Here is a 25,186-nt window from a genome sequence, read left to right on the forward strand (position 1 = left end):
CATTCATGAGTTGCTCGACCCCGGAATATTACGCTAAGGAAAGTTACTTATGATATTCAGATCATCGCACCGTAAAATGCAGTTCGTTTCGATAATATTGACGTATGTGCTCTAACGTAAGTGCTGGTAATACGTCAGACCATAAGTTACCCTTTAAACGCCACCGTTGTCGACGTGGCTGGTAAGCCCGCGATGTCCATACAACTACTACACTTACAAAAACACGTCGATCCACCTCGCAACGCTTTGCAAGCCAGGAAATGCAGCATAGAACTACTCGCCGACCGCTCAGCATGAAACCTATTCCCACAAGGCGTGGGATCTGCCGAGTTTCTCTCATCCAGTTTTCTTCTTTTTTTCTTCTCAAGGCGTAATCGTCTGCAGCGTCCTCTGAGCGTCCATGTTCTCTTGCCCCCACTTGATCCGTTGCATCTAGAGCGTTCTGAAATCCAGCAGTTGCGCACTGCGGTAAGAATCTGCAGAACGCCTTGTCACGATCTCAGCTGCACCAACTACTATAAAGGTGGGCCTCTTTAAACAGCAACAAAAAGACTGCAGGAGGCAAAAGATGTCTTATTTCGCGCAAATGTTCAGCGTTAGCTGCGATTAAAAGCAGCGATAACTGCGGGCACCACATCGTGCCACAGAAACGACATTGCATCAATGGTGTCCTTTACAGAAATACTACATGATTTGTTTGTATTGCAGTCTTGGTATGCTTCCCACTGACTTGCGATTTCCTTCGAAAATTATGCGCCGGATTAGCTCATCAACTCATACAATCCCAACTCGCTAGCCGGGGCGGGTGAATGCATACGCGGCCAGTGCACTTTGCTTTGCAGTTTGCAGAAAGTCTCTATCGGGTGCAAAGTATGAAGAGGCCAGCTGGCTGACGGCTTTGTATGCGTTGACTTCCTCCACGTGCATAGCGTCGAAGGTTATCGCGGTGTTTTGTCGAGACGTAAAAACCGAAATACCAAAACAAGTTCGGCAATCTTCGCACCGTTGGTTACGCCTACATGTTTCCGTACATCGAGTAACGCATGTTCATATTTGCACGTATTTGCGTGAGAACCACGCTAATTACTTTATTAGTAAGTGCACCTTTACAGCACTTTGCACGCTTCATACAGTTGAACACGTTAGGTCCCTCAAGCCTTTTTTTTTGCTACTCTTGTTACTTAGCACATTATTTCAATGCACCTTTGACTGTTATGTGGTACTAACTTGTAGTAATACTACGGCTGCTGCAATGGCTGGTAAGGCTTTACGCTACTCTGCGGTGTTATTAAATGCTAAGCATTTCTTAGCGAACCTCAGTTACTTTCTATCTATCTATCTATCTCGCCGCCTACGTCTGGGCGCTCTCCTGGTCGTCTCCATAATTTGTAATATACCAAGATTGGCATAGCAGGGATCAGTGTGTGACGAACACGATTCACTGGTCATGACATGAATAATGCAAAATACCTGTCGCGTGAATCATGAAACCCTTTCTCTCAGTCACGTGTGGCACATACCCGCATACCAGAGTTCATGTTATGCGGGTATGTGCCACAGGTGATACAGAGTCTCAACCAAGACAGTAACCGCGAACACACACATTGACACGCATGGAAAGTGATAATGATAATTTTGGGGGTTTTATGTCTCAAAACCACGACATGATTATGAGAGACGCCGTAGCGAAAGGCTCCGGAAATTTTGACCATCTGGTATTCTTTAACGTGTACCGACATTGCACAGTACACGAGAATCTAGCATTTTGCCTGCATCGAAATTCGACCGTCGCGGCCGGGATCGAACCCGCGACCTTCGAGTCAGCAGACGAGTACCGTAACCGCTACACCACCGCGGCGGATACAAGGAAAGTCAGCAAACTGAAGACAGAACACCTAAGACGCTCAACTACTATCCAGTCGTCCACGCGGTCCGCAAAGTGGACCACGTGGATTACGCAAAAGCCTGGGTCAATGCTTCCTACAATAAATCAGCCGATAGTACCTAGCCTCTCATCATTACCAGTGACTTCAACATTGATTTATAAAGACCCAACAACCGCTGGTCCTTATACTGCATGAAAGACGGCTTGGATGTGGACAGGGCATCAATAGACCTCACTGCCACGTCCAGGACAGGAGGCGTCATAGATCATTCCATCGTAAGAGACATCCAGGATTTCCACCAGGTGTACTATACCTCCCACTTCACTACACTTAAACCCTTCGCAACCACGACCACGAACGGATCCGATTAACAAGTCCGGTCCAGCTGCTGGTCTTCACTGATCACGGTGATGATTACCTTGTTCAAGAACTGTCAAGAACCCCTTCCACACATGCACACGGTTTCGTGAAACGTGCGTTCGTTCTCCGTCATAACAGACAAGTGCAAACATAACAGCTCTAACAACTGCAACTGTGACTGTAGCGTGCGAGGGCGGTCCGATAAGTACTTAGCCTCACCGCGAGAGCGCGACGCTATCGCATGAGACATATACCGAGGTTGAGTACGCTCTCTTAGAGGGACACATGCAAAGGTCCAGTCGAATCGGGCTCGCGGTTTAGTTTTGCCGCTTGAGGAAGCAGGTGATTATCGTGTGTCCGTTAAAAATTAAAAAAGAGCAATATCGGTCAGTGATTTGATTCTTGTTTTTCGAAGGGAAATCGAGCAGCGAAATCAAAGAGCGACTGGATGCCGTCTACGGTGAGTCTTCTCATTCGATGGCAACCGTCAAAAATTGGTTCAACGAGTTTTAATGTGTTCGCACGTCGGTTTTTGATGAGCCTCGCCCAGGGGCCCCGTAACGGCTACCACGGCCGATAACGTGGCAAAAATCCACGACCTCGTATTGGCAGACCGCCGATTGAAGGTGCGCGAGATAGCTGAGACAGTAGGCATCTGAAAAGACCGCGTAGATCATATCCTGCATGAAATTTTGGGCATGAGAAAGCGGTCGGCACGATGGCTGCCGCGTTTGCTCACTCCGGACAACAAGCGCGTCCGTGAGACCACTTCACAGCAGTGTTTGAAGCTGTTTAAGCGTAATCCGAAGGAGTTCCTGCGTCGTTTTGTGACCGTCTACAAAACATGGCTCTACTGGTACACACCAGAGACCAAAGAACAGTCGAAACAGTGGACTGCACCCAGAGAACCTGCTCCGAAGAAGGTGAAGGCTGTCGCATCGGCCGGAAAGGTGATGGCCGCCATTTTCTGGGATTCTCAAGGTGTGATCTTCGTCGACTACCTTGAGAAGGGCAAAACGGTGACAGGACCCTACCACGCCGAATTACTGGGCCGATTCGACGCCGAATTCGAAAAAAACGGCCACATTTGGTGAAAAAAAAAGGTGCTCTTCCACCATGACAACGCGACAGCTCACACCTGCGCCGTCGCCGCGGCCAAGTTGGTCGAACTGGGCTACGAAGTGGTGCCCCATCCATCGTATTCCCCAGATTAGGCCCCGAGTGATCTCTTCTTGTTTCCCAACTTGAAAAAGTCACTCGCCGGACAAAAATTTGAGTCGAATGAAGAAGTTATCGCCGCCACAGAAGCCTGCTTTGCAGCTCAGGAGAAAACGTATTTTTTTGACGGGATCAAGAAGTTGGAGGATCGCTGGGTCAAGTGTATAGAGTTAAAAGCGGACTATGTTGAGAATTAAATCGACACCATTCCAAAATTTTTGTTTTTCTTTTGAAGGCTAAGTACTTATCGGACCGCCCTCGTATATGCAGTGCGCCTGCGCGTGCCACTCGGCTGTGCATATATCTAGGGAAACTTTCCCGGATGAAGCTTAGTTGCGAGTAACGCCTGTCCTATGCATCTGTGTTCCTTCTTTGTCCTGTTCGGATCCGCGCTATCCAGTATTAGAGAATATAAGCCCTACACATCAGCTTAGCGCGTCTGGTGTTGGTAACACCCATGTTGCTGTTGCATCGATACGCAACTGTAAACAACTGGTTACATAATACATTTGCGACTCTTAAACATATGAGTGTGCGTGTACCACTTCCACATTTCTCTAGCGTCATTCCGTAACGTTTCGCTCAATGTAAAAAATTAAGCCACAGTCACCATCCCGCGCATGCTTCGCATAACAACAATTCCCATGGTTCGTGGGATGTGCCGAATTTTTTATCCTACACATCTAACAATTTTCATATTTTTACGACTGCTTGTAATTTGGTATCATCGGTGACCTCTCGCAATTCTTCCCTAAGTGTACAACCTATGTCTAAGACCACAAGTGTGACTTGACGAGAAAGAACGCCTTCATAAATTCTATCAATTTTTTTCACTAGTCAAGAATAGGCTTGCAGCAAAATGAGTTTTCGACTACGAATAGATCAAGTGATAGCAGCCAGCCCGCGTTTTCGAACATCAGGAGCCATAAATTTCGAAAATATAAGGAAGTTTCACTTTCAGCAAGCGCTTGCGAAAAATAGTTCTTTGCTAAGTGACTTTTCCTCGTTTAGCGCATTTTGCGCATATTTCGGAACCTATACGGGAAACGCGACGCGGACCAGCAAATTCTTTCATCGAGTACACTAAACGTCAATAGAGTGAACTAAGACAAGAGAGAATGTGCGGCAGTAATGGTGGACTATTTCTTGATTGTTTCCTTTGTCTTTTTTCATCCTCGTCCTTGGTGAAACATTCGTTGCTCCTCAACTGCAAAAAGTCGACAACGAAATCGGTAGCTCGTTAGAATCGAAATACAGTCGCACAGCCACTGTGAGGACGTTCCGCGCCTGTATAGATCTGCAATGAGGTATAACTTTGAACTAGAGATTATGTATTTATATGTTCATTTGTGTATTTAGTCAAGTAGCTCACATGTTCCTATTCGAACAATATCTGAAGGGGGGTGTACAAAATATTAAAGACAAACAACACGGAGCAAATGTTTTCGAGTTCGCAATACATGTAATCAGTACACCATCAACGCAAACAACAAAACTATTGAATGCTATGGAAGACTTGATATGAGACCCATTGTTAATTGGCCTTCTGTGTGCCATAGATGAATGTAACTGGACTGCGCTCGGTATTGCCATGAAGAACAGCGATACAAACGCTATGGAAAGTATTCGCTGCGCTAGCCGCTGGTATCTTTCCAAACCATTCCGCTGAAGAATTTAAACGTGTTCTCCTGACAAACGCGTTTCTATCAAGCAGCAGACGCACTTTATCTATGTCTCACAGCACGACCCCGAATGACATTCGTCGCGAGAGCCGTTCCCGTACATGTATGCGATGCAAGCATATACCGTGTTCTACTATTTACTAGTGAGCAACACCTGATTGACAGCAACATACCTGTGCATGATGTTGAATTCAGGTCCGACGGAACGCATAGAATGGGAAGTGACAGCTACATTCCGGTACCTGATCGCGCTCTTTATCGTCTCTGTAATTCGCCGCGTCAACCAGGGGGATGAAACTTGGCCGTTTTTCTGTCCCGTGACCGCAGCGATCCTAATGTTAGGGTCTGTACTACCTACGAGCATAAGTGGACGTTGTTGTTCCATTTTATATTTATTACCAGGTTACTTATTGACTCCGTAGTTTTTATTACGCAAGTGAACCTAAAATTTGCAGTTCGAAATGGCGAAAAAAAATTGGGGGACCCTTAAGCTTCGCCTTTAAGAGTTGAACGCAATAGCGAAATCCGGCCCCTGGTGCGCACTTGAACCACTAAGTGCATACTCAATAATGTGTATTGTTACACACACACGCACACAGACACACACGCGCGCGCGCGCGAGAATGGTACATACAGGTTTTTGATCTAAAGCAAGAGTCGCATGGCCTCCAAGATATACGCCGCGCGCTTGCCATCTCGGAGGCCATGAAGAGTCTCACAATGCCTCACAGATGGCAGCACATTATATAGTGTTTGCTGTTTGCTTGATCAACGCTAGAGTGACCTAGAATAGGGGGAGTGTCCAAAGCGCCGGCTCCCGCGTGGGCCTTTTGCCGTGAACTCCCGCACCGCGCCGCTGCTGCGCCGGACCCGTGGGCTTTCCACGCTCGGGAAGCGCGCGGAAAGCGAGGGGCGTCTGCTACGCGCTGTAGATTTTTGCGCCGAGTTTCCGCACAGGGCACTTGAAGTCTACTTAACTTTTATAATGTTGTGCGGAATGGACCTTATTCATCTTTAAGCGTTGTGTTAGTGCTGGGCCAACAACAGAATGCAAAAAATCATTTGTCAAGTGGCATCAGCGTGGCCTAGTTCCGGTCACAGAGTTTGAGAACGTTGGTGTGTGTGTGTAAAAGCACGCAAAACGGACACGCACAAGCAAAGCACGACAAAAGCTTATTCGCACGAGTAATCGGGCAACATCATCACGCATGCAAGAATTAGAAGAATAAAAAAAAGTAAATTACACGCGCAGTCAGCTGAAACACTTAAGTGACCGCTTCACACTACGAGCTTTTTACTCATGGTCGCCAGTGGTTTGCTAGCCATCTGCACACCGCATTATTCGACAATTCATTAGCCTCCACTAGAACTTTGTTATGGACAGAGCACACCGGGAAGACGCAAGGAAAACAAAAAAAGAGTAGAGACGGCCATACGACTGCAATGCTGTTGGCTTATTTGTGCTTCTGAGGTAGCGTACAACAAGGCCCACCGTGCGCAAACATTTGAAAGAAAAACAATTCCAGGTAAACTAACCTTATTCCACAAGTTTATGCATAAAAGGCGTAATGTAGAAAATGCTTTACAAATATTCCAGGTATCATGAAATAACGATACAAATACCCCCATTCTTGCCGTACGAGTTAAATAGCTGTGTGAACGAAAATGAGGTAAGAAATTGTCAAATAGAAGTGTAAAATCTCAATCACTTCAGAAAATTGTTCAAATGCAGAGATCCCTTATGTACCTAGCCTGAAGAACTGGAACGTGCTATTATATATATATATATATATATATATATATATATATATATATATATATATATATATATATATATATATATATATAATCGACTAGGTGTTGCGGAGCCAGCTGTGGTCACTCATGCGTCGGTCTTATTGTTTCTATCTACAGGGATCGCTGAACGTCACTATATGTGAATCGTTTGCGCGAGATGCGTGCATTGCTTCAAGCCTCCACCATACGAAATGAAAACAGTTTCAAACAACTCAATCTCAACTTCAGATATGTTCACGGTTCTCGGCGGTTAGCGCTCGCCAAGTTCAGAGACTTTACAAAAAGATGTGGACGAGTGGGCACATAAAATGCAATTGTTTCCGCGGCAATTGTGTGCGCGTCAACAGGGCACCAGACTGCAATTTCCCGCTTTTTTCTGATGACCTTAATATAGCGTACACCACAATTTCGTGCTGAAGCTCCGTAGTACTTAAACAGCGTGTCTGGTCATCTCTTGAATAAATATAAATAGATGAGCAGACGGGTAAAGCAAGCCTCTGTTGTCCCGCAGACGCGTGTAATCAGCTGCTCTGAGCTGAGAATCACGTTTGTTTTCGGGCGATCGCTAGTAACATGAAGTGAGGCATACACGATGTTGCACTGTTATCGTTTCATTTACGTTGATTTGTCTTGTTTTTTTTAAGGCTGAAGCCTTAGATGCTTCATCAAACACGAAAATTGACCGTCGGCGTCCCGCGTCGCCAACACGAGTGATGACAAAATCATCACGCGATGACGTGACCATGACGTCACAGATCGACAAAACTTGTGACGTCACTATGACATTATTCATCGTGACGTCATATAATAACGCCATCACATGACATGGTCGCTTTGCATTGCCTCCGTGATGGGTGGCCGATCACGGAGGCAATGTAAAAGCAGGCGAGGTGCAATGCCTTCGATCCTGTGGGCACTCCGAAACCACGTTATGTGCAGAAAGCTTTCGGAGAGGGGCGAAGGAGGATCAATGCATCGACTGACGAAAGAGATGGCTTTCCTTTTCGAGTCGTCTCAGGCGAATGCATAAGAGACCGTGTCTTTTTTTTTTCATGTAATTTTTTCTCATACATTTTATTTTACCTATGCGGTCAGATCTTCAAAATGTATGGGTAAGTCTTACATGTTGGCATCGATATTGGTGACCACCACGTTTTTTATCACCTGACGTAAATAAATCGTAAGACCACACATCGTTAGAAATATTTCTGGCTAAAGAAAGCGGGTTTGCGCGCTACACACCATATTATTATTGTTAGTCGTTACGCAGTTGGCAAGCATGTAAAGTTAGTGATGCATGACCTATCGGTCGTGTTGGGCATACGTACATTCGTGCCCCTCCGTGCCAATTTTCGTGTATACCAAGTGAACGAGACGCGAGTTACGCGAGTAATTGGTACCGCGGCCACGCCGACTGACACATTCGGCTTCGCATGAAATGGCTTGAAACAGCAGAGCGCGGGAGGCAGCCCCGTAAAACAAATCGAATGTACGAAATAAAAGATAGGATATGAAGGGTGCAAACGCGTTAGCGAGCTAGTTACTACGTGCATATCTGCTACGTTCTCATGGTTATCTCCAGTTTATTCTCTCCTGCAGCAATTTTACGTTCGTCATTCCACACGAAAGTAGGTTAAGCGCCTTCTCTCACGATGAGGTGCGCGCATGATGCATTCCTCAAACAGCCGCTGAAGCGTGGACCAATGCGGTAACAAACCAGCTGAAAGGATATATACAAAATTCTCGTTTCACAACACACAAACGCGTTCTCTGTTGATGAGTCGCTGCAGTATTATGGTTCATTGACGCAGTATTAAATATTGCCCAAATTTCCGCAATTTTAGCTAATAGCGGCCAAAATATCTGGCGCGTAGCAGACGCTCGCCGCTTTGACGCGGCTTCCGGCGCGGAGAAAGCCCACGGGTCCGGCACGGCAGCGCCGCGGCGCGGAAGTTCACCGCAAAAGGCCCTCGCGCCTCCCATGTATTCGCGCGGCGCTTTGGACACTCCCCCTATTCTAGGTCACTCTAATCAACGCCTCCTCTGGAAAGGCGGCATTAGCTTGATATGTTTTCCGCTAGATGTACATAGTTGTCCATTTCCTTTCTCGATTTTTCGCTCACGGATGATTTTTTGCTCACAACCAACGGTCCCGACACCGACGACGGAATTTCTGCGACACGAGCTCTCTAACGAGCGCCACCCGGAGTGGAAAGCGGGAACTGCGTCGTCCTATCTCTCACGGCGAAAAAGGGGCGTCTCTTCTCGTGTGCCCATATATGGTACGGCCTACAGTGTCCCAAAGGCCGCTTTTACCACCGTAAAGTTTGTTCCAGCGAAACCCTTGCAAGCTTCAGCGAAACAGATGCATGAATGGATTCGCGCCGTCGTCACAAATCGTGCTGTGCTGAGTGGTGTCGAAATTTTTCACGCCACACCGGCATAAAATTCTTTCGTATCCCGGTGGACGAAACGTACGATCTGCATGCTGCTGGTTTTGTTTTTCTACGCTTGCACGCCATATCGGGATGCGACTTTTTTATGCGACTAAAGACGTAACATATTCAAGTTGTGTTTTTACTGTATAAATGGTACGTTTAGGCAATAAAACATTCAAGCATACTCTGCTCTTTATTCTTGTTTAATTTATGTGTACACGTAAAAAAAAAACAAAGTGCTACTTAGAATAAGTGCTGCAAAAATAGGCGGATGGGCAAACCTTCATCAATCAGAATGCAACGATTGCCGCTTTGATCATGTGGCGGATTGCGCAACAGGAAGAAGGCCGCGCGCACGCCATTTGAATTCCTTCCACTCCCTCAATTTGGCTTGCTGGTGCATCCCAATTGAATCTGGCGCTAAACCGGCCCCCACCCCCTCGCCACTGGCATCCTCAGTCCTCATCAAGATGGCGTCCCCCCGTGCGTGTCTGCAATGCGCCGCCATGGTTTAGCACCGCCCCCAAACACCAGGCGTTCATCCGGTGCTGCCAGTGAATATCGCGTTCCATGGAAGGTATGGGAAGTTTCACTCCCCTGCGTCTACTATGCCGATTTAACGCCATATCAACGACATCTTTTTGTCATTTTTTTTAGCACAGTGCACGTTTTGACAGCAACGACGCGGCCGCTTTCGCTTTATGGCGAGGTCCAGCTGCATGCACCATACGTATTTAACTTGGCTTTGCGGGAACTAGGTTGCACCGCAATGAGAACGCTGAGAACACTGGAGCGTGATTGAAGCCGACAATATACTTTATGTAAGTACGAAAAAAATGTTTGCTTTTTAAAGGGCCCCTCACCAGGTGACCTAACGAATTTTAGTTACACATTGCAAGTTGTTGCGAGCCCAATAAAGAGCATTATGCCGCAAGAATTTTTCTAATCGGTCGGTTAGAAGCTGAGAAAAACAATAATTTGTAGCGGCGCGAAACCATGATGCGAGGAGGCGAGCTGCAAACCCTCGCCGCTCGCCCCGCGTAGCCTTCGCAAGCCAAATCCCTTCCCTGCCCTCTTCGGCACGCGAGCGGAAGGATCACATAACGCATACGCATGAACACGTCATACGCACAGAATGTCACGAGCGCATGACGCGCCCGAACCAGCCCGAGCCCCCGAGACGCGAGCGCTGTTGTGGCGGCGTTCTTTGCGCTTCATCTCTGCAAGTTATGCCAAATGCGCCCTCGCAGATCACTTGGCTTTCAACCTATTACTGAGCACGAAAGCTGCAACATTTGTACGGACGCGAGACTAGCGGTGTGCCGCATGAACATCTAGTTAGACGCGGGAGGATAAATGAGCCTAATGAGCGCTGGAACGCGGTAGAAAATTAGTTTCGTTGTAAAGGGTGGCGTCTGCGCGATGCGCAAAGCGCGAGAACACGAACGCGTGCGAAACGGAGGTAGATTAGTCTCGAATCTCGCTGCGATTCGCAGTAAAAATTAAAAAAAGAAAACGCACACATTCCGTTTGTGTGTTTTATTATTGCTCTCAAGTTTTATTCATCCATTCAAGCAACAAATTACAAAAACTACACGTCGTGTCAAATAATTATCGCAGTGTCACGTGCTACTGTTGGCGACGTCAGAGCACACTCGTCTACGTAGAGGAGCGACGTCACAGCACTACCATCTACGTAGGGCCATTCTCTCATGCACGTCATCCCCTCATTCTCTGGGCGCGTGGACGCGAGAAGAAGGGCAAGCAGCGTTCAGCTTGAAATTTGACCCATTTACGCGGCGTGTAGCGTTGCAAATTTTGGCAGACGTAATGGTGAACGCCTATACCTGGCGACAACTTTCTGTGGCAGCACAGCGAAGGCTACGCAACCGAACCACGCACTTTTTTACTCCGCTTCTGTATGTAGTCCGCGAACGCTAGCTTTTGTAGAATACGTAGCATAAAAGAAAACATAAACAGAAAAGAAATAGGTATTACGTTCAAGATTGCTTGCGTTGAAAGTAAGAATGATAATCCCGTAAAGGATTAGCGATTTTCGCTCTTTCGAGTTTTCAGGTTTTCTGGTGTCCGTTTCACGTTTTCCGTCCCCACTCAACAACGATGGCGTCGCTCGGCTGCAACCAGAGTTCTTCAATCATACCAGTTGCGAAACTGCGTTCCGAAACCCGGACATGCCATTGGCCAATTCTGCGGGAGTTAGCAGATTGTCGCGCCATCTGGGAGCTACAATACAAAACACATGATTGCCCCTCTTGCGTGCGCTCTTCGCAGGTTGCTCAACGCCGCACGCAACGCTGGCGTTGTCACCGCCATGCCCTTGGCTTGAACGGCGCCGCTGTCAGCTGTTTTCGCTTTGCACAGGTAGTAATAAAAGGCGTGTCAAAGCGTCTAGTTTAATTTGGTCGAAGGAGCTGTTTGCAATTTCGTGCTACGATGCTTCTGATTATTTCACTGCGCCCTAATTATTTTTGTTACTCCTCGTTTGCTCACCTGAAAATGTGTGCTGTGCTCGAGGACAGGCTACTCGCGGGAAATTTGAGATGACAAATCTTTGAAGTGTTCCGCTCTGCGGTTACGTTGTCTCTCACAAACATGATGTGAACGATGGTCGCACAAACTAGACACTGATACGGTGGAGTGAAAACCAAAGCACATCAGTACCGATCAGTACATACCATAAATTGGCCGCTATGTCTTGCGCTCAGCGGTCGCTTCCAGTAACCGCGAAACCAATGGGACACAGGGTGGGATATCATATAGTAATGAAATTACGATGATAAAAAAGCGGAAACATTGAACAATGCTATGTACTTGCAAGTAACGCTCCAAGCGCTGTTTTCTTTTCTGGTGCTATGTTCGTGGAGTCTTTCCTAAGGTACCGGCACATTTTACTTGCAGACGACACGTTTGCTGCTCGGGCAACGTCGTCTGCTGCCGTTGACAGACTTACCCTTACTTTAGATCTGTTGCGATAATTTTGCAACGCGCAGCGTACGAATTGATGTAGTTACTGTGTCGACATTTAAATACCGAATAAAGTGGAAATGGTACTGCCTAAAGCATATCGTCTGCATCGTGTGTTTCGCCGGCGGCACTCGGCAGCTTACCAGACTCCCTGCAGTTTTGCACTTTTGCGCGCTCGTTCAACACGATGAAATATGCCTAGGAAATGCTCGGTACCCGGTTGTCCATCAAGCGGCAACAGCACCCTACGCAGCGGCGGCACAAGCACAAGGTCAGTGCATTTTTTTGAGGTGCCGAAGACGCAGGAGCTACGAGAGAAATGGGAGCAAGTGCTTTTAGGAAGGGGCGAAGCATTCCGTGACCGCAGTCTCATCTGCGAAAAACACTTCGCCCCCGAGGACATCATTAAGTGCTGGACACATAACATTCAGGGGAAAATTGTGGAAATAAGGAGAGAGCGGTGGGACCTGAGGGAGCATGCAGTTCCCATACATTCGCATGAGGCAGAATTGCACACTGACCCAAGCACCGACACAACAGAGGGTGCTTCCACACAAGACTTCAATGGCTGTTGCCCAGTTACTGAAGTTCAAGAATTATTAAGCATTAAGCAGCTCTATGGTTGGACCATTCAAAGCATTAATGAAGATACATTCGCCCTATACAAGCCATCTGTGCTCAATTCGGTCCTCTTCATTGACAAGGCAATTATTGTGGAAAAAAAAGGACGCATCACAATAAATGCTGCTGGAAAGGTAGTGGCGCCTAGGACCTTCCAATGCGCTACGGATGCACAAGATGCAAGCAGTCTGGTGGCACTTGCGGAACGGCTAGAAAAATTGAAGCTCTGCCAAGGATACACAAGCAGAATGGCTAGCAAAGCACAAGTGCACAGTAAGAAATGTGCCATACTTGCACACAATGCAGTATGCATGATGTGCAGGAGAGAGAGAGACAGGGCTGTGTCAGTGAAATTCAATATCTCCCAGAAGACCACACTGAAGAAAGCAAATGTTGCCCTTGGAAAAAAACTGACACGCAGTTATGTGGCAAAAAGAAACATGCAGCACGAGAGGCAAGCACTGAAAAAACAGAACAGGCGATTGAAGAAAGAACTAAACATAAGAAGTGCCGAGGACCTGCCACATGCCCAACGTGCGGCGTTACGAACAGCACTACAATCACTCAGAAGAAAATCCAAAAAAGGGATGCGCTACGAAAAGGAATGGCTAATGAATTGTCTTCTGCTCAGAATTTCAAGCCCGAAAGCCTATCGCTTAATCAACAACATGAAAATGCTTCCCCTCCCATCAATGAACAGGCTGCGTCAAATTCTGAAAGGCATGCCATGCCAATTTGGATTTAACAAGACAGCTCTAGAGAGCATTGCTAGCCACATGAAAAACAAAAAAGGGTTCAACTGCTACGGAACATTAATATTGGATGAAATGAAAGTGCGACAAACAGTTGAATTTGATCAGAGCAATTTGAAACTTGGAGGCTTTGTTGACTATGGCAAAGACAGCACTCAAAAAGACCTTGCAGACCATGCCCTTGTGTTCATGTATGTGCCTTTATTCAGTAACTGGGTACAGCCAATCGCCAGCTTCGCCAGCAAGGGAGCTGCACCAGGTGATGTCCTTGCCAGGCTTGTGCTTGAGGCTGTTCTCGAACTTTTCAAGCAAAATGCAGTAGTGATAGCAGTCGTCAGTGATGGTGCCGGGAGCAACAAGGCCATGTGGGCGCAATTCAGGATATCTGGAAGATGGAAGGTTGCTGTGAACAAAGTGCAACATCCCTGCCTGCCAGGGAAGCATCTGCACTTCTTGTGTGATGCGCCACACATGATAAAGTGCATACGCAACCACTTGCACAAGCACAATGTTGCACAGGTAAGCTCTAAAAAGAGAGAATTTAGACATACCGTGCAATTCATTTGCATGTGTTTTTCTAGGCTGGAAACTGTGAAGTTGCCTACGATCACTACCGGTTGCTGTACAAAGCCGAGGAGAACCAGCAGCTTCGTATTGTGCCAAAGCTGACGCAAGCACACATTGAACCAGACTGCTTGCGCAAGATGAATGTACGCCTTGCTGCACAGGTGAGAAGGCACAATTGAAATGATACAAGCAAGCAATGTCAACAATATTAGTTAACATTATTACTGTTGCGTTTGTTGTGTCAAAAGCACAATATGATTATGAGGAGCGCATAGTGCAACAGTGCTAACTTGTCTTACCGTTGTACCCTTATTTTCAGCTTTTCAGCCGTGGAACAGCCATAGGCTTGGAATTTTACAGGAACCAGGGGCTCCCAGGACTGGAAAACAGCGAAGGCACCGAAGTTTTCACTAAGGAGCTGAACGACTTGTTTGACGTTCTCAATGCAAAGCTGCCGAAAGAAGGAATCAGGCCTGGGTCATCGAAACAAAAGGTGAAATGTGTGCAGTCTGTGCACAGAATGTGTGGCCGCTTAATAAGTCAATACACCAGCGTTTTTTTTCTTTTTGGCCAGACACCATACCTCGTAAAAAATGGCAATGTTTGTTTTTACCAAGTCGGATATGCAGTAAATACAAGAACATCTCAAAGAAGAAATACTGTATACAAAAGAGAATACATACATTTAAAAAAAAGCTCTGATAACTCCAATGTGGTGAAACAGAAATGGTAAAAGTAAGAGAAAATATCGCTGGGAACCTCTAACACAAGTCCCAATACAAAATGGATGCCATAAAGAATCATTCAGAAGTGCACCAAAACTCTATAACGTCGAGGCTTGGCGATATATAGCGCAGAGTCGACACACCCTAATTGGTTACATTAAAAAAAATTTCAACATAGTTTACGCCAGCTTTACTTACTTATAATGCTTTAAAGGGACACTAAAGGAAAATATTAAGTCGACGTTGATTGTTGGAATAGCGTTTCAGAACCCTCGTAGTGCTTGATTTGTGCCAAGGAAATGCTTATTTTGAAAGAAAATCGCGGCTCTAGCGCACTTCAAATCACCCGCCTGAACTCTGACGTAGCAGTTTCCATGCCCAACCTTACCAAGAGGCAGCCATGGGCCACTCCGAAACTGTATAGTTCACTGTAACGGAGCTTAGCTTGGCCAGCAGCAGAAGTAGAGTATCAACAGTGCGAAAATAGCGAGAGCCAAACAGACGCAGCAGTATGCGATACCGAAACTACCACTGAGACAAGCAGCACGGTGAAAACGGAACTTTTGAACCACTCGCGCCGTTCCCCATGGTAACGCCAAGAGGTTTTTTTCCCCATGAATCAAAGAGAAACGAACAAGCAGCATTTTATTACGTCTTGTGATGCACGGAAGGTTCTTTTTTATCGCAACTAGTTTGACTACTAGTGATTAATTGTACTCGGGACTCTTTGACGTCATCGGGATCACTTCGAAAATGTCCCACTCGTGGCGCACATCGTGTCCTACCTTTACCTTAATTTCTCGATTACTAGAGCACTGCTGTTGATACTGTTGACATTTTAGACGTTCTCACCCATTGACCTTTCACTCTGACATGAATTGTTGTTTGCCTTTAGTGTTCCTTTAACCTGTGCAGAAGAATCATTTTTTAAAATTATGCAATTATTGTTTATTCATGCTGCTCACATAAGAAAATGTTCCCTAACCTTGGTGTCAAACCATAAACATTGATCTAAGTGTGTTGGTGAAATGTAAGCATAGCATGAGAGCAATGACAAAATATTTAGAGACAACAGCCAATGAGACATAAAAGTGTTGTCTGCTCAGCTGTTTACGCAAAATGACGCCAGGTGGAATGGAAAAGAAAGACAACAAAAATGTTAGGGTCAAAGCAGCATGAATGGTTACACACACATGACTAACACACAACTGTACACAATGTAATGATAGGTGCTGTAGTCTAAAACTGCAGGGGCTCTCTTTCGTTGAAACTTTCCTATTTTCTGGAAGATGTTTTCTTTTTATTTGAAAAAAAAAATACAATGCCAATGGAACTTTAGTAATAGCTTGCTATTTCAAAAGAACTAATTGTGTGTGTTGTTCATGGCCAATTTAATACTCCCTTGTGGAACACGACTGCAGCCCCAAATTAAAAGAAATAAGGCACAGACATCACACATTTTGAGCATCTCACATTGTAAGATAATTTTGAAGTGTAAAATGAGTGTTCCTTACCCTGTAGAAAGAGTGGCCTTTGCAATAAATACCGGATTATGAGATTCACTTCAGCAACACTGCCAACATATTGCTATATTATAACCAGGCAGTATTGCACTATCCATTCCTCATTCACAGATCATTGATGCCTTCTTGGTTACCCTGGACCAAACAGAAGAAAGATTCTTCAGAACACGAGAAACCATGTTTGCCTCAGCACAGACAATTCAGTCACTCCGTGTATCACTGATGTCGATGCAAGACATCCTTTCAAGCCTTTTCAGCGAAGGTGTCAGCTACGTGCTAACCAGCAAGTTGAATCAAGACCCACTGGAGGTGAGTGAAAATTGTAATATTCTTTTGGCTAAATAAGATACACTTTGGAATGCCGCCTACCAATAACGAACACAGCAAATGCTTTCTAAACATTTCTTGAACTGCATCCAGTTTTCCATATTACAATATCCTAGCTTAAAGGGAAAGTGAACAAAAATGTTGACGTCATGATTTTCAGCCAAATTGAAAGATTGTGTGTTAAAATCAATAGACGCAAACTTCATTTAAGGCAGCAACTTGAGGAAAATAATGAATTTAATGTGTTTACAAACTGCCGCATCCGGCGGCAGTGCTGTGAACTAGAGGAGGTGACGTTTGGCGATGTTTAATGCACCGGAGACAAGCATACCAACAATGCCAGCTGGCACTCGAGCCTCTCAGCATGCTTAGCTCAGACTACGGTTCCCAGAACTGGTATGATGAGCACTGGCAGCGAAAAATGCTCCCGGGTGGGGTGAAGCCCCTAAATGGTGGGGCACATTTTAGCGCTATTGTGGAAGGGGGAGAGTGCGATGTAAAGGAGAGGTGGAGAAAGGGCAGTAGCAGGCAGCAAAACACGCATTCTGCATCCGCTGCAGTAACTTAACCATCACAGCTCACGCTGTCATGCAGCCGCCACGCGCTTAGGATTCTTTAAAAATTTAGCCAACTGTTCAAGAACATGTGAAATAGACTCGGTTTATCGGAACAGTCGTGTCCTCCAAGTAGAATTTTGATATTTTCATCAGTTCTCTCAATTTTTGTTCAGTTTACCTTTAGGGGTTGCATTCCTTGCCAACAAGTAACTCTTCGAGAAATTTATGAGAAACAGTGACCATAATCACTGCTATCAGCAGAACACAGTACATAAGCAGCATTTTGTCATACTGTCCACATCCTTCACAATGATGAGGTGAATTTAGTAAGACCATACAGTGGTGATGTTTTTTTACAATAGTGATTGATTGTTAGTGGCTACACACACTGCTAAATCTGTGACAAGCAGTTAACTAGGTAGCAATTGCTTGTCATCAACCTCTTATTAATTTAGGCTACATGACGCAATTCACAGAAATAGGCTATTCAAGAGCCAACAGGCTTGTCTAGAGCACTGTAATGGAGCACTCCAGCCTATACAAACGACGTTTGCTGATAACACCTTGTTTGAAAGAGCCCGAATTATATCATGCGTGGCCGCTAAGGATGAATGCTCAAGTGTGGGCTATCTCAAACTACTTGTTATCGCTATACACGCCACCAGGGCAGTGTGCTGACATCTGTACATACGTTAGGCATCCTGCACCCGGACAATAATCCGTTTCAAAATAAACATGTGTGATGATGTAGGGTGGAGTGGTATATTGTATTTCAGTAGTTCAATTTGAGACTTCATTAACAAAATGAGCAAATAACTCAAATAAATTTAGTTTCATGACAGAGACAGAAGATCAACACACAGAATCTGGCATGACTCTCAAGTTTCCAGCAACGCTAACATGCCAAAGCCACTTCCTTACTTTTCAATTTCATGATTGTAATGATTACATGAATTAGTTGGAAGGTTAGCAGCGAAATACTTTGTCAAATTTCTGATTGCCATGTTTCCAAACAAACTTATGCAATATCTTGCTAAATTGAGCATTCAGTTAGCTAATTAAAATGAACGATTTGTTTTTAAAAAGTACGGCCTGTGTCAAAGCGAGGGCACACTAAAAATGAAACGAATTTGACATAAGACTAAGGTAATACTAGCATTTTTTTAACTATAGGTTCAACGATATAGTAAAGAAAATGATCCCTGAAAAGTGAATGCACCCTTGAACACTTTTTAAGATCCCCTGTTTTATGTCTGGGTAGCGTAGCCTGAAGGGTTGATAGTCAAATATAGCAACAATGGTTGCGATATAGCTCAGCTTTCATCTGTAGTGTTTTTATGACTTTCGAAGCTTCCACCCATTCCATCAGAAGCCTTTATTCTCTGGCCCATGCAAATTTGCTAATACATGTCAACTCTTCATTTATAATTGGTATTCCATTCAGCGGGCAGCGTGCCTGCTGTGGTAATTTGTAACAAGCCTCAACGACTGCAAACATCCATTCTTGACACATGGCCATGTAAACACACATGTAATTTGCCTAAGCAATATTAACAAGTCTCTACAGTCGCCCACCAATTTATTGAACGCTGCAGGGGCGAGATAGTGTCCGACAAAACGAATTCACGTAAAAAAAGTCACTTCATTTACCAAGCGGCTTGAAAAGCTGGCCAATCAGTTTCTCGGGTGCTCTACGCTTCCATCCAAAAGCTCAGCTTGCACGTCGGTGATGGTGATGTTCTCGCTGTAAACAGCAGAAAGCACCACGAGGGCTTGCATTAGTTCATAGGTTGTTGGCAGCACAGTCACTGGTTGCTCATTGTGGGAGCCCGAGTCATCATCTTCCAGCACCTGGTGAACTATTTTGACCTCAGTAAGTCCGGCACAGAGCTTGGTCTCACTGTCACCATTAGTGAACTGTGCCAGTGTCACTTCCATGACCGACCATATGCGAAACTGCAGGCGACTGATGACCAACTGCCTGCCTCGCGGTACTGTGCAGCAAGCAGTGCCTGCTGTCAAGGCTGCATGCGAGATGAGCTGACGATACACATGCAGTGCGGGTAGGGTGGCTAACGTGGGTTCAGGGCTACAGAAAAACAAAATGGCAGCAATGCTGTTTGCGTTTTCAGTGGTTTTTGGTAGCTGTACGCTTACGATTAAAAGAAAAAGTTAGGAAAATCAAATGAGAAGGGTTTCAAATACCCAGAATTTTGGTTGATGTTATACACTGACTCTATGGAGCATGCAACTGTGACATGGCAGAGACCAGATATTTAGGGTGGTCCAAATAATAGGACGTTTGAAAAAATGGTCGGCGACTGTATATACACAAGCAACTTTATTGTCATGCTTTCACTTCCAATTTTAGCCTTGCATAAGTGCAAATTAAATATTAAAGTAAACAATACGCTTACAAGTGCTTTGATTTATACAATATTTGTACAAATGGCTCTTTCACTTCAGAGGTTCTTCGGCAACATCCGTTCATTTGGAGGACATGAAGATCACCCCACCATAGTGAACTTCTCCTACATCTTTCGGCTCTTGACCATCTATGCCCCAATGAAAGCAGCAATCAAAGGCAATGTAGAAGCCCAGGAGGATATCCTGCCAGTTCTTTCAGGTGTGCTCGAGGCTGGTGTCAAAGACAATGAGTGCCACAAAGAAAAGCTCCACGCACGCTTAGAGAAAAAGCTTGAAGAGCTCTGCTTTGATCTGCAAGACACGAGCACAATGGCTGCGCTTCCCAGCACAAGCAAGGACCACCCATACAGCAAGGCAACTGCAGAAGACTGTGTAGTATATTATCTTGCTGGCTACATTGTGCACAAAATCTCAAAGAAAAAAGGCTGTTTAAACTGCTTAGCTGACATTCAAACTGACGCTCCACATATGCCGGCAGCATGGGTAACATTTGCTAGGTCATTTAAAGAAATGAGCCTGAAGCACCCCACAGAGAAGATGTTCCTGTCACTGAGAAGCATAGAAAGCACTGTCTCAAGCGCACTTAACCGCTTTCAACTGTGCAGTGACATTTTTTGGGAACTTCTCGATGCTCTAGAGTTAACAAAGTTTCCAAAACTCGGGTGTGCAGAACACAAGGACAACTTTACAGCAACCGTGCTTAGGACATACACAATGCTACGAATGCATTTTTTTGCTAGAGACATGTCAAAGAAGCTGAGCAAGTCAGTAGAGACTGCGCATGCACGCAAAAGAGCAAAGCTCATGTAATTTTGAATAAGCAAACCTGTATCGAAATACAAGAATTTTGTTCCCCCAGTCCAACTGTGCCCAACATAGCCAGGAATGGAACCCCTGCACGTGTGCTTAGCAGCGAAATGCCGCGCTTGCTCAGCCACCAAGTGATTGACAAGCAAAACCTGTGCTGTAGCTGTGCAACAGCTGGCTTTGATAGTGCTACTTTCCTCTTCCATATTGTAGTGTTTGTAATCTTCATTAAAGGGCCCTTCAGCAGCTTTGTGAACTGCAAACAAACAAGTGAGGCACCTACATCACTTGGCAGCAATTGCATCGGCAAAGTGAAATGTGTTTGCAAGGCCTGAAAATTATAAAAATCGGAAACAAAAAGCTGCACACCTTTCCATTTCTGGGAGCCATGCTGTGTGAGCGTGAAGGATGACAAGTATGCATTCCTACGTCCTAGGCGTTCCTGGGAAAGCCACTGACCCTGGGATGTGGGTTTAGTTTTTCATCTGAAGTGAAGCACTCAATGCCAGCACTGAAAGTGTACCAAGAAGCAAATTAGAAAGAGAACAAACAAAAAAAAGAAGGCAATTCTAGCCACGTCACCATGACGTGCTCTCTTTCCTCAAAACTTGAGAGGATGCAAGGCTAACCAAACCAAAGAAGGACGCTCTGGCACACTACACAAGGCAGTTATGTGCGAGCACTTCAAGTTGAAGGTTCAGATGAGAGTTTCACAGATGTAATACTTGTACTAATCGACGAAGCTGATGAAAGCACTTAAGAAAAGGAGCAATGTTGTGTCACGACATCCTTTGAAATGATACAAGAACACAGTTTCATTCATGCATTAGTCATGACATCACCTGGAACATGAAAAATGCTTCACACCTTGGGGAGGCTGCTGCCCTATATACATAAGGTGGCTACTGCAAAAGTGTGTTGACTGGTAGAACTGTGTGCACTTCCATGGCAACACAGCAAAAGTGTAGGCTAAGATTTGCAACTTACACGATGTCCTTCATAAGTAGTTGCAAGCTAGGCACTCTTCTGTAGCAGTATAATACGTTGATTTTTTATTCGCTGTTTTTTGTTTCCTGAGAAAGAATTTTTTGTTGCCTTGCATTCACTGCTCCACGTTTTCCTAGATAATGTAACGCGTTCACCAGTGCATGTTTTGTCCGGAGAACTTCTGTTTGTTTCTTGTACTTATAATAATGCAATTTCATATGCAATATTGTGTTGCTTGCTTCTGCTTTATTATCTGTATTGAATTAGTGCTGCAAACCATGCTTGTGTTGTGTTGCATAATAAAGTCTTTGCAAATGCTCTTGTACATCTCCCCTTATGGAATGCATATAGGGGCCTGGAATAAACTTGTTCCACATGGCAACAGAAGTGTGACTGGCTCACTTATGATAAGGAGACCAGTTCAGCGCTGGCCCATCATAGCACTGACCCTTGCAATGTCATGTTTTTCATTGGCTTGCTTTATTTAGCATGGTGTGCAAGGAATACATTATACACATCAGCGTGTCACATTTGCAACTGCTGGGATGAAGTCGAATGCTGGGGTGCTTCCAGCTTTAAACTCTATCCTCTAATATTGAATGGTCGCTCTAAATAAATTCTTTGACAGCTGCATTTGCTTTCTGTGCAAAATTAGGTCTCTTTTATCAAAATATCTCAAATTATTGTCTGCAAACACGTACCTTAGGTACTGCAAGCCTTTAGGTATACTGTCTATAAACGCCTACAACAAACTTTGTTGCAAGTAACACTTTCACTTCAACAGTCTCAACCACATTCAGTTACCTTTTGAACAAGATATAAGCCAAAGGCCCCTGTTAGGTATCTTACATTTGATTGCCGCACTTAGGTATCTTACATTTGATTCTCATGCAGTGAAGGCAATGCTCGCCTTAAATAGAATCATTTCAGTGAAGCAATTGTTACCACTGTCATTAACCTTCATACTGCTGAGATCACAGGCACGTTAACAGAACATTTAAAAAAGGGTAACTGATATGGAAGGAGACAGATCAGCGGATGATTCAGGCCCAAGCAAGCTAGCATGCCTTAATGTGTCAACTTTAATGGTATCACTCAGTACTGATGTCTGTTGCAGCAGAATTTACTTTGCGACGGTGAATCCTTTGAACTTCTGCGTTGCCCTCTTCCATCCTTCTGTTTACATTCTAACAAAGGCTACCCTGGAAAGGTAAGAAGTGCCGCTACCACGTATCACTTTGCATATTTACTGATACCCAAGAAAAAAGCAGCAGTGGGTGCGAGTTGGCAATAAACAAGGCCTCCAATGGTGATAACAATGGGTAAAAAATCAGCTTTATTTCTGGTATTTTGTGCTAAAATCTGAATAATAGAAAACCTTAGGCCAGTGAGGAAGGCAATGAATGCATGCATGAATCAAACAAAGGTGCAGGCCAGTGGCTACTTTGTCTAAAGCAGAACATTCAAGTAATGTCAGATAATGTCATCTATATTATATAGATATACTGCTGCATACATTCTGCAACTAACACAAGAAACATCACAGAATTCGCATGTGATAAAACCCACCTCAGTTGAAAGATGCTGCTGTTGAAGCTGAGCATTCGTGCTAAAACACTTCAGATCATCTCTGCAATGCTTTAAGAAAACATGCCGACGCCTGCGACAAAAGTAATAAAAATGAGTCCAATGAGCACAACTAACGAACATTATTTTAAACCTCAGCACTTGAGAAAATATATGGCAGAGTGACGCATAGCACTTCGACAACAATAAAGTTTGGTGCTTACACGTCTGACATTACGGAGCATAACAGCAAGAAGAAATAGCGATGGGGTCATTCTGTAGAACTCTTAACACTCAAGATTTTGGAAAGATTACGAAACATGTACGACGCTCACTGCAACTAAAGTAAGAGCACCACTGATTTTTTTTAACAGTCTACAATGTCTTAGTGTATGACCTAATTAATTCGGGTAGCGAATACACCGCTCGTCATTTTTTCAGCAGCTGTAAGCTAGCTGTCACATCGCACGCCCGATAGCCTCCCTCCTTCACCATAAGCGATGTTTATATGTAAGTCCTCATTTCAATTTTGCCGAGCATCGCACAATTGGCCATGCGTTTTACCACCGCTTAGGCTACAACGAAGTGCCAACAGAAGCCGTGCAAATGGTACATGTAGGAACACGCATGCAACAGACACCTAATCAGTTGTTAGTTTCGATAGAGCACGGTAGCAGCCTTGCAAAAAACTGAAGGAAGCGCACCGCAGCCCTGTCATCTTTCTAAGAAACTGAGCTTGTGAATTTCTTACAGCGCAACGTCCGCGCGTCACAATGTAGAACAATGATGCACATGGCGATTCTAGTAAAAACAAAGCAAAAAAAAATATTTTTTAGACCTCTGTCCATAGTGTCCGCCCAACTTTTCGCGCCAAGGACGGTGTCTTTAATGCAAAACCACACTCAAAAATAGCAAAAAGGCTCTTCTTTTTTTGGCAACAAGACCAAGTTAAGCGAAGCAATGTAAGTTACACTTACCGAAACAATTTCGATTCCCCTGGATCAACGCTGCATCCCGGTTGCATCCGCCTTACCGCTCGCTATTCTGCCAAAATGTAAGCATCGTGTGCTCTTCAAATGAATTCTGTAACCTCCGGACTTTGCTGCACCGTCCATTACGCTATGCAGCGGCGACGGCTGCGGTGTAACAGAAAAAAAAAAACGTCCACCACACGAACACGCCGCTGCTCTACAGCTGCTCTGCGCGCTGCCATGTTGTTTGGCAGAGTGCGGCGGCGCTCACGGCACGGCTCTGCGCAACACAAAACACAAGATATGGCGTTTATTAGTTAGTATTTTGGTTGATAGATGACGCGACAATCAGCTCACTCCCGCAGTTTCGGCCAATGGCGTGTCCGGATTTTGATACATGGGGCCTATGGGGAGTTTCGCAACTGGTATGATTGAAGAACTCTGGCTGCAACAGGTGCACATGGAAGCTTGCAAGTGAGCATAAGCGCGGGTTCGTTAGGTGATCTGTGTTCATCGACCAGAATGAAACGAAGACAGCGGTGCGTTGTGAATTATTTTGTTGATTTGCCCGTACTATCACCGAGAAAGAAGTGTGCAAGTGATACCAACATCGCAAGTGGGTCTCTCATCGCGATAGCTTCCTTGACAGTGACGACGGTGACCTTCAAGTCTTCAGCAAGAAGAGTCGCTTGAAAGCAAAACTGCGATTGGAAACAGTACGTAAAATAAGTGGCCCATTTCATAAAATGCGTTGCATACATGGTCGGTATTTCGGTTGCCTACTATTACTGATACAGTCGCACCGAAGATTGCGTCTAACACCGTGCCCGTCGGCGTCTACGGCGGGAGGTGTTTTCGCGTTTTGAATTAGTGTGATTTACGGTGACAAAATCAGCCATGCACAGTTTTGCCTCGGCAACAGACGCGTTCATGTCTATTATGCGACTGACAGCGTGATTTTCAATTTGCAAAAAAAAAAAAGCATTCTTG

General features: G+C 45.0%; 1 protein-coding gene across 1 annotated transcript; it reads left to right on the top strand.

The window, feature by feature from the left end:
• Positions 1 to 14,605: 14,605 nt before the first annotated feature.
• LOC119391508 (uncharacterized) lies at positions 14,606 to 20,675 on the top strand. Its single transcript, XM_037659184.2, has 3 exons — positions 14,606 to 14,799; positions 16,666 to 16,863; positions 19,905 to 20,675. Exons 2-3 carry the CDS (start codon positions 16,732 to 16,734, stop codon positions 20,673 to 20,675), a joined length of 903 nt encoding a protein of 300 aa, XP_037515112.1. The 5' UTR covers positions 14,606 to 14,799; positions 16,666 to 16,731.
• Positions 20,676 to 25,186: the final 4,511 nt, after the last annotated feature.

This window comes from Rhipicephalus sanguineus, chromosome 4 (genome assembly GCF_013339695.2).
Source record: "Rhipicephalus sanguineus isolate Rsan-2018 chromosome 4, BIME_Rsan_1.4, whole genome shotgun sequence".
Lineage (NCBI taxonomy): Eukaryota > Metazoa > Arthropoda > Arachnida > Ixodida > Ixodidae > Rhipicephalus > Rhipicephalus sanguineus.

Coding starts and splice junctions, on each gene's coding strand:
- LOC119391508 (XM_037659184.2), top strand. CDS start 16,732: ATGTTTGCCTCAGCACAGACAATTCAGTCACTCCGTGTATCACTGATG. Junction 16,864..19,904: donor TGAATCAAGACCCACTGGAG/GTGAGTGAAAAT, acceptor CTTTCACTTCAG/AGGTTCTTCGGCAACATCCG.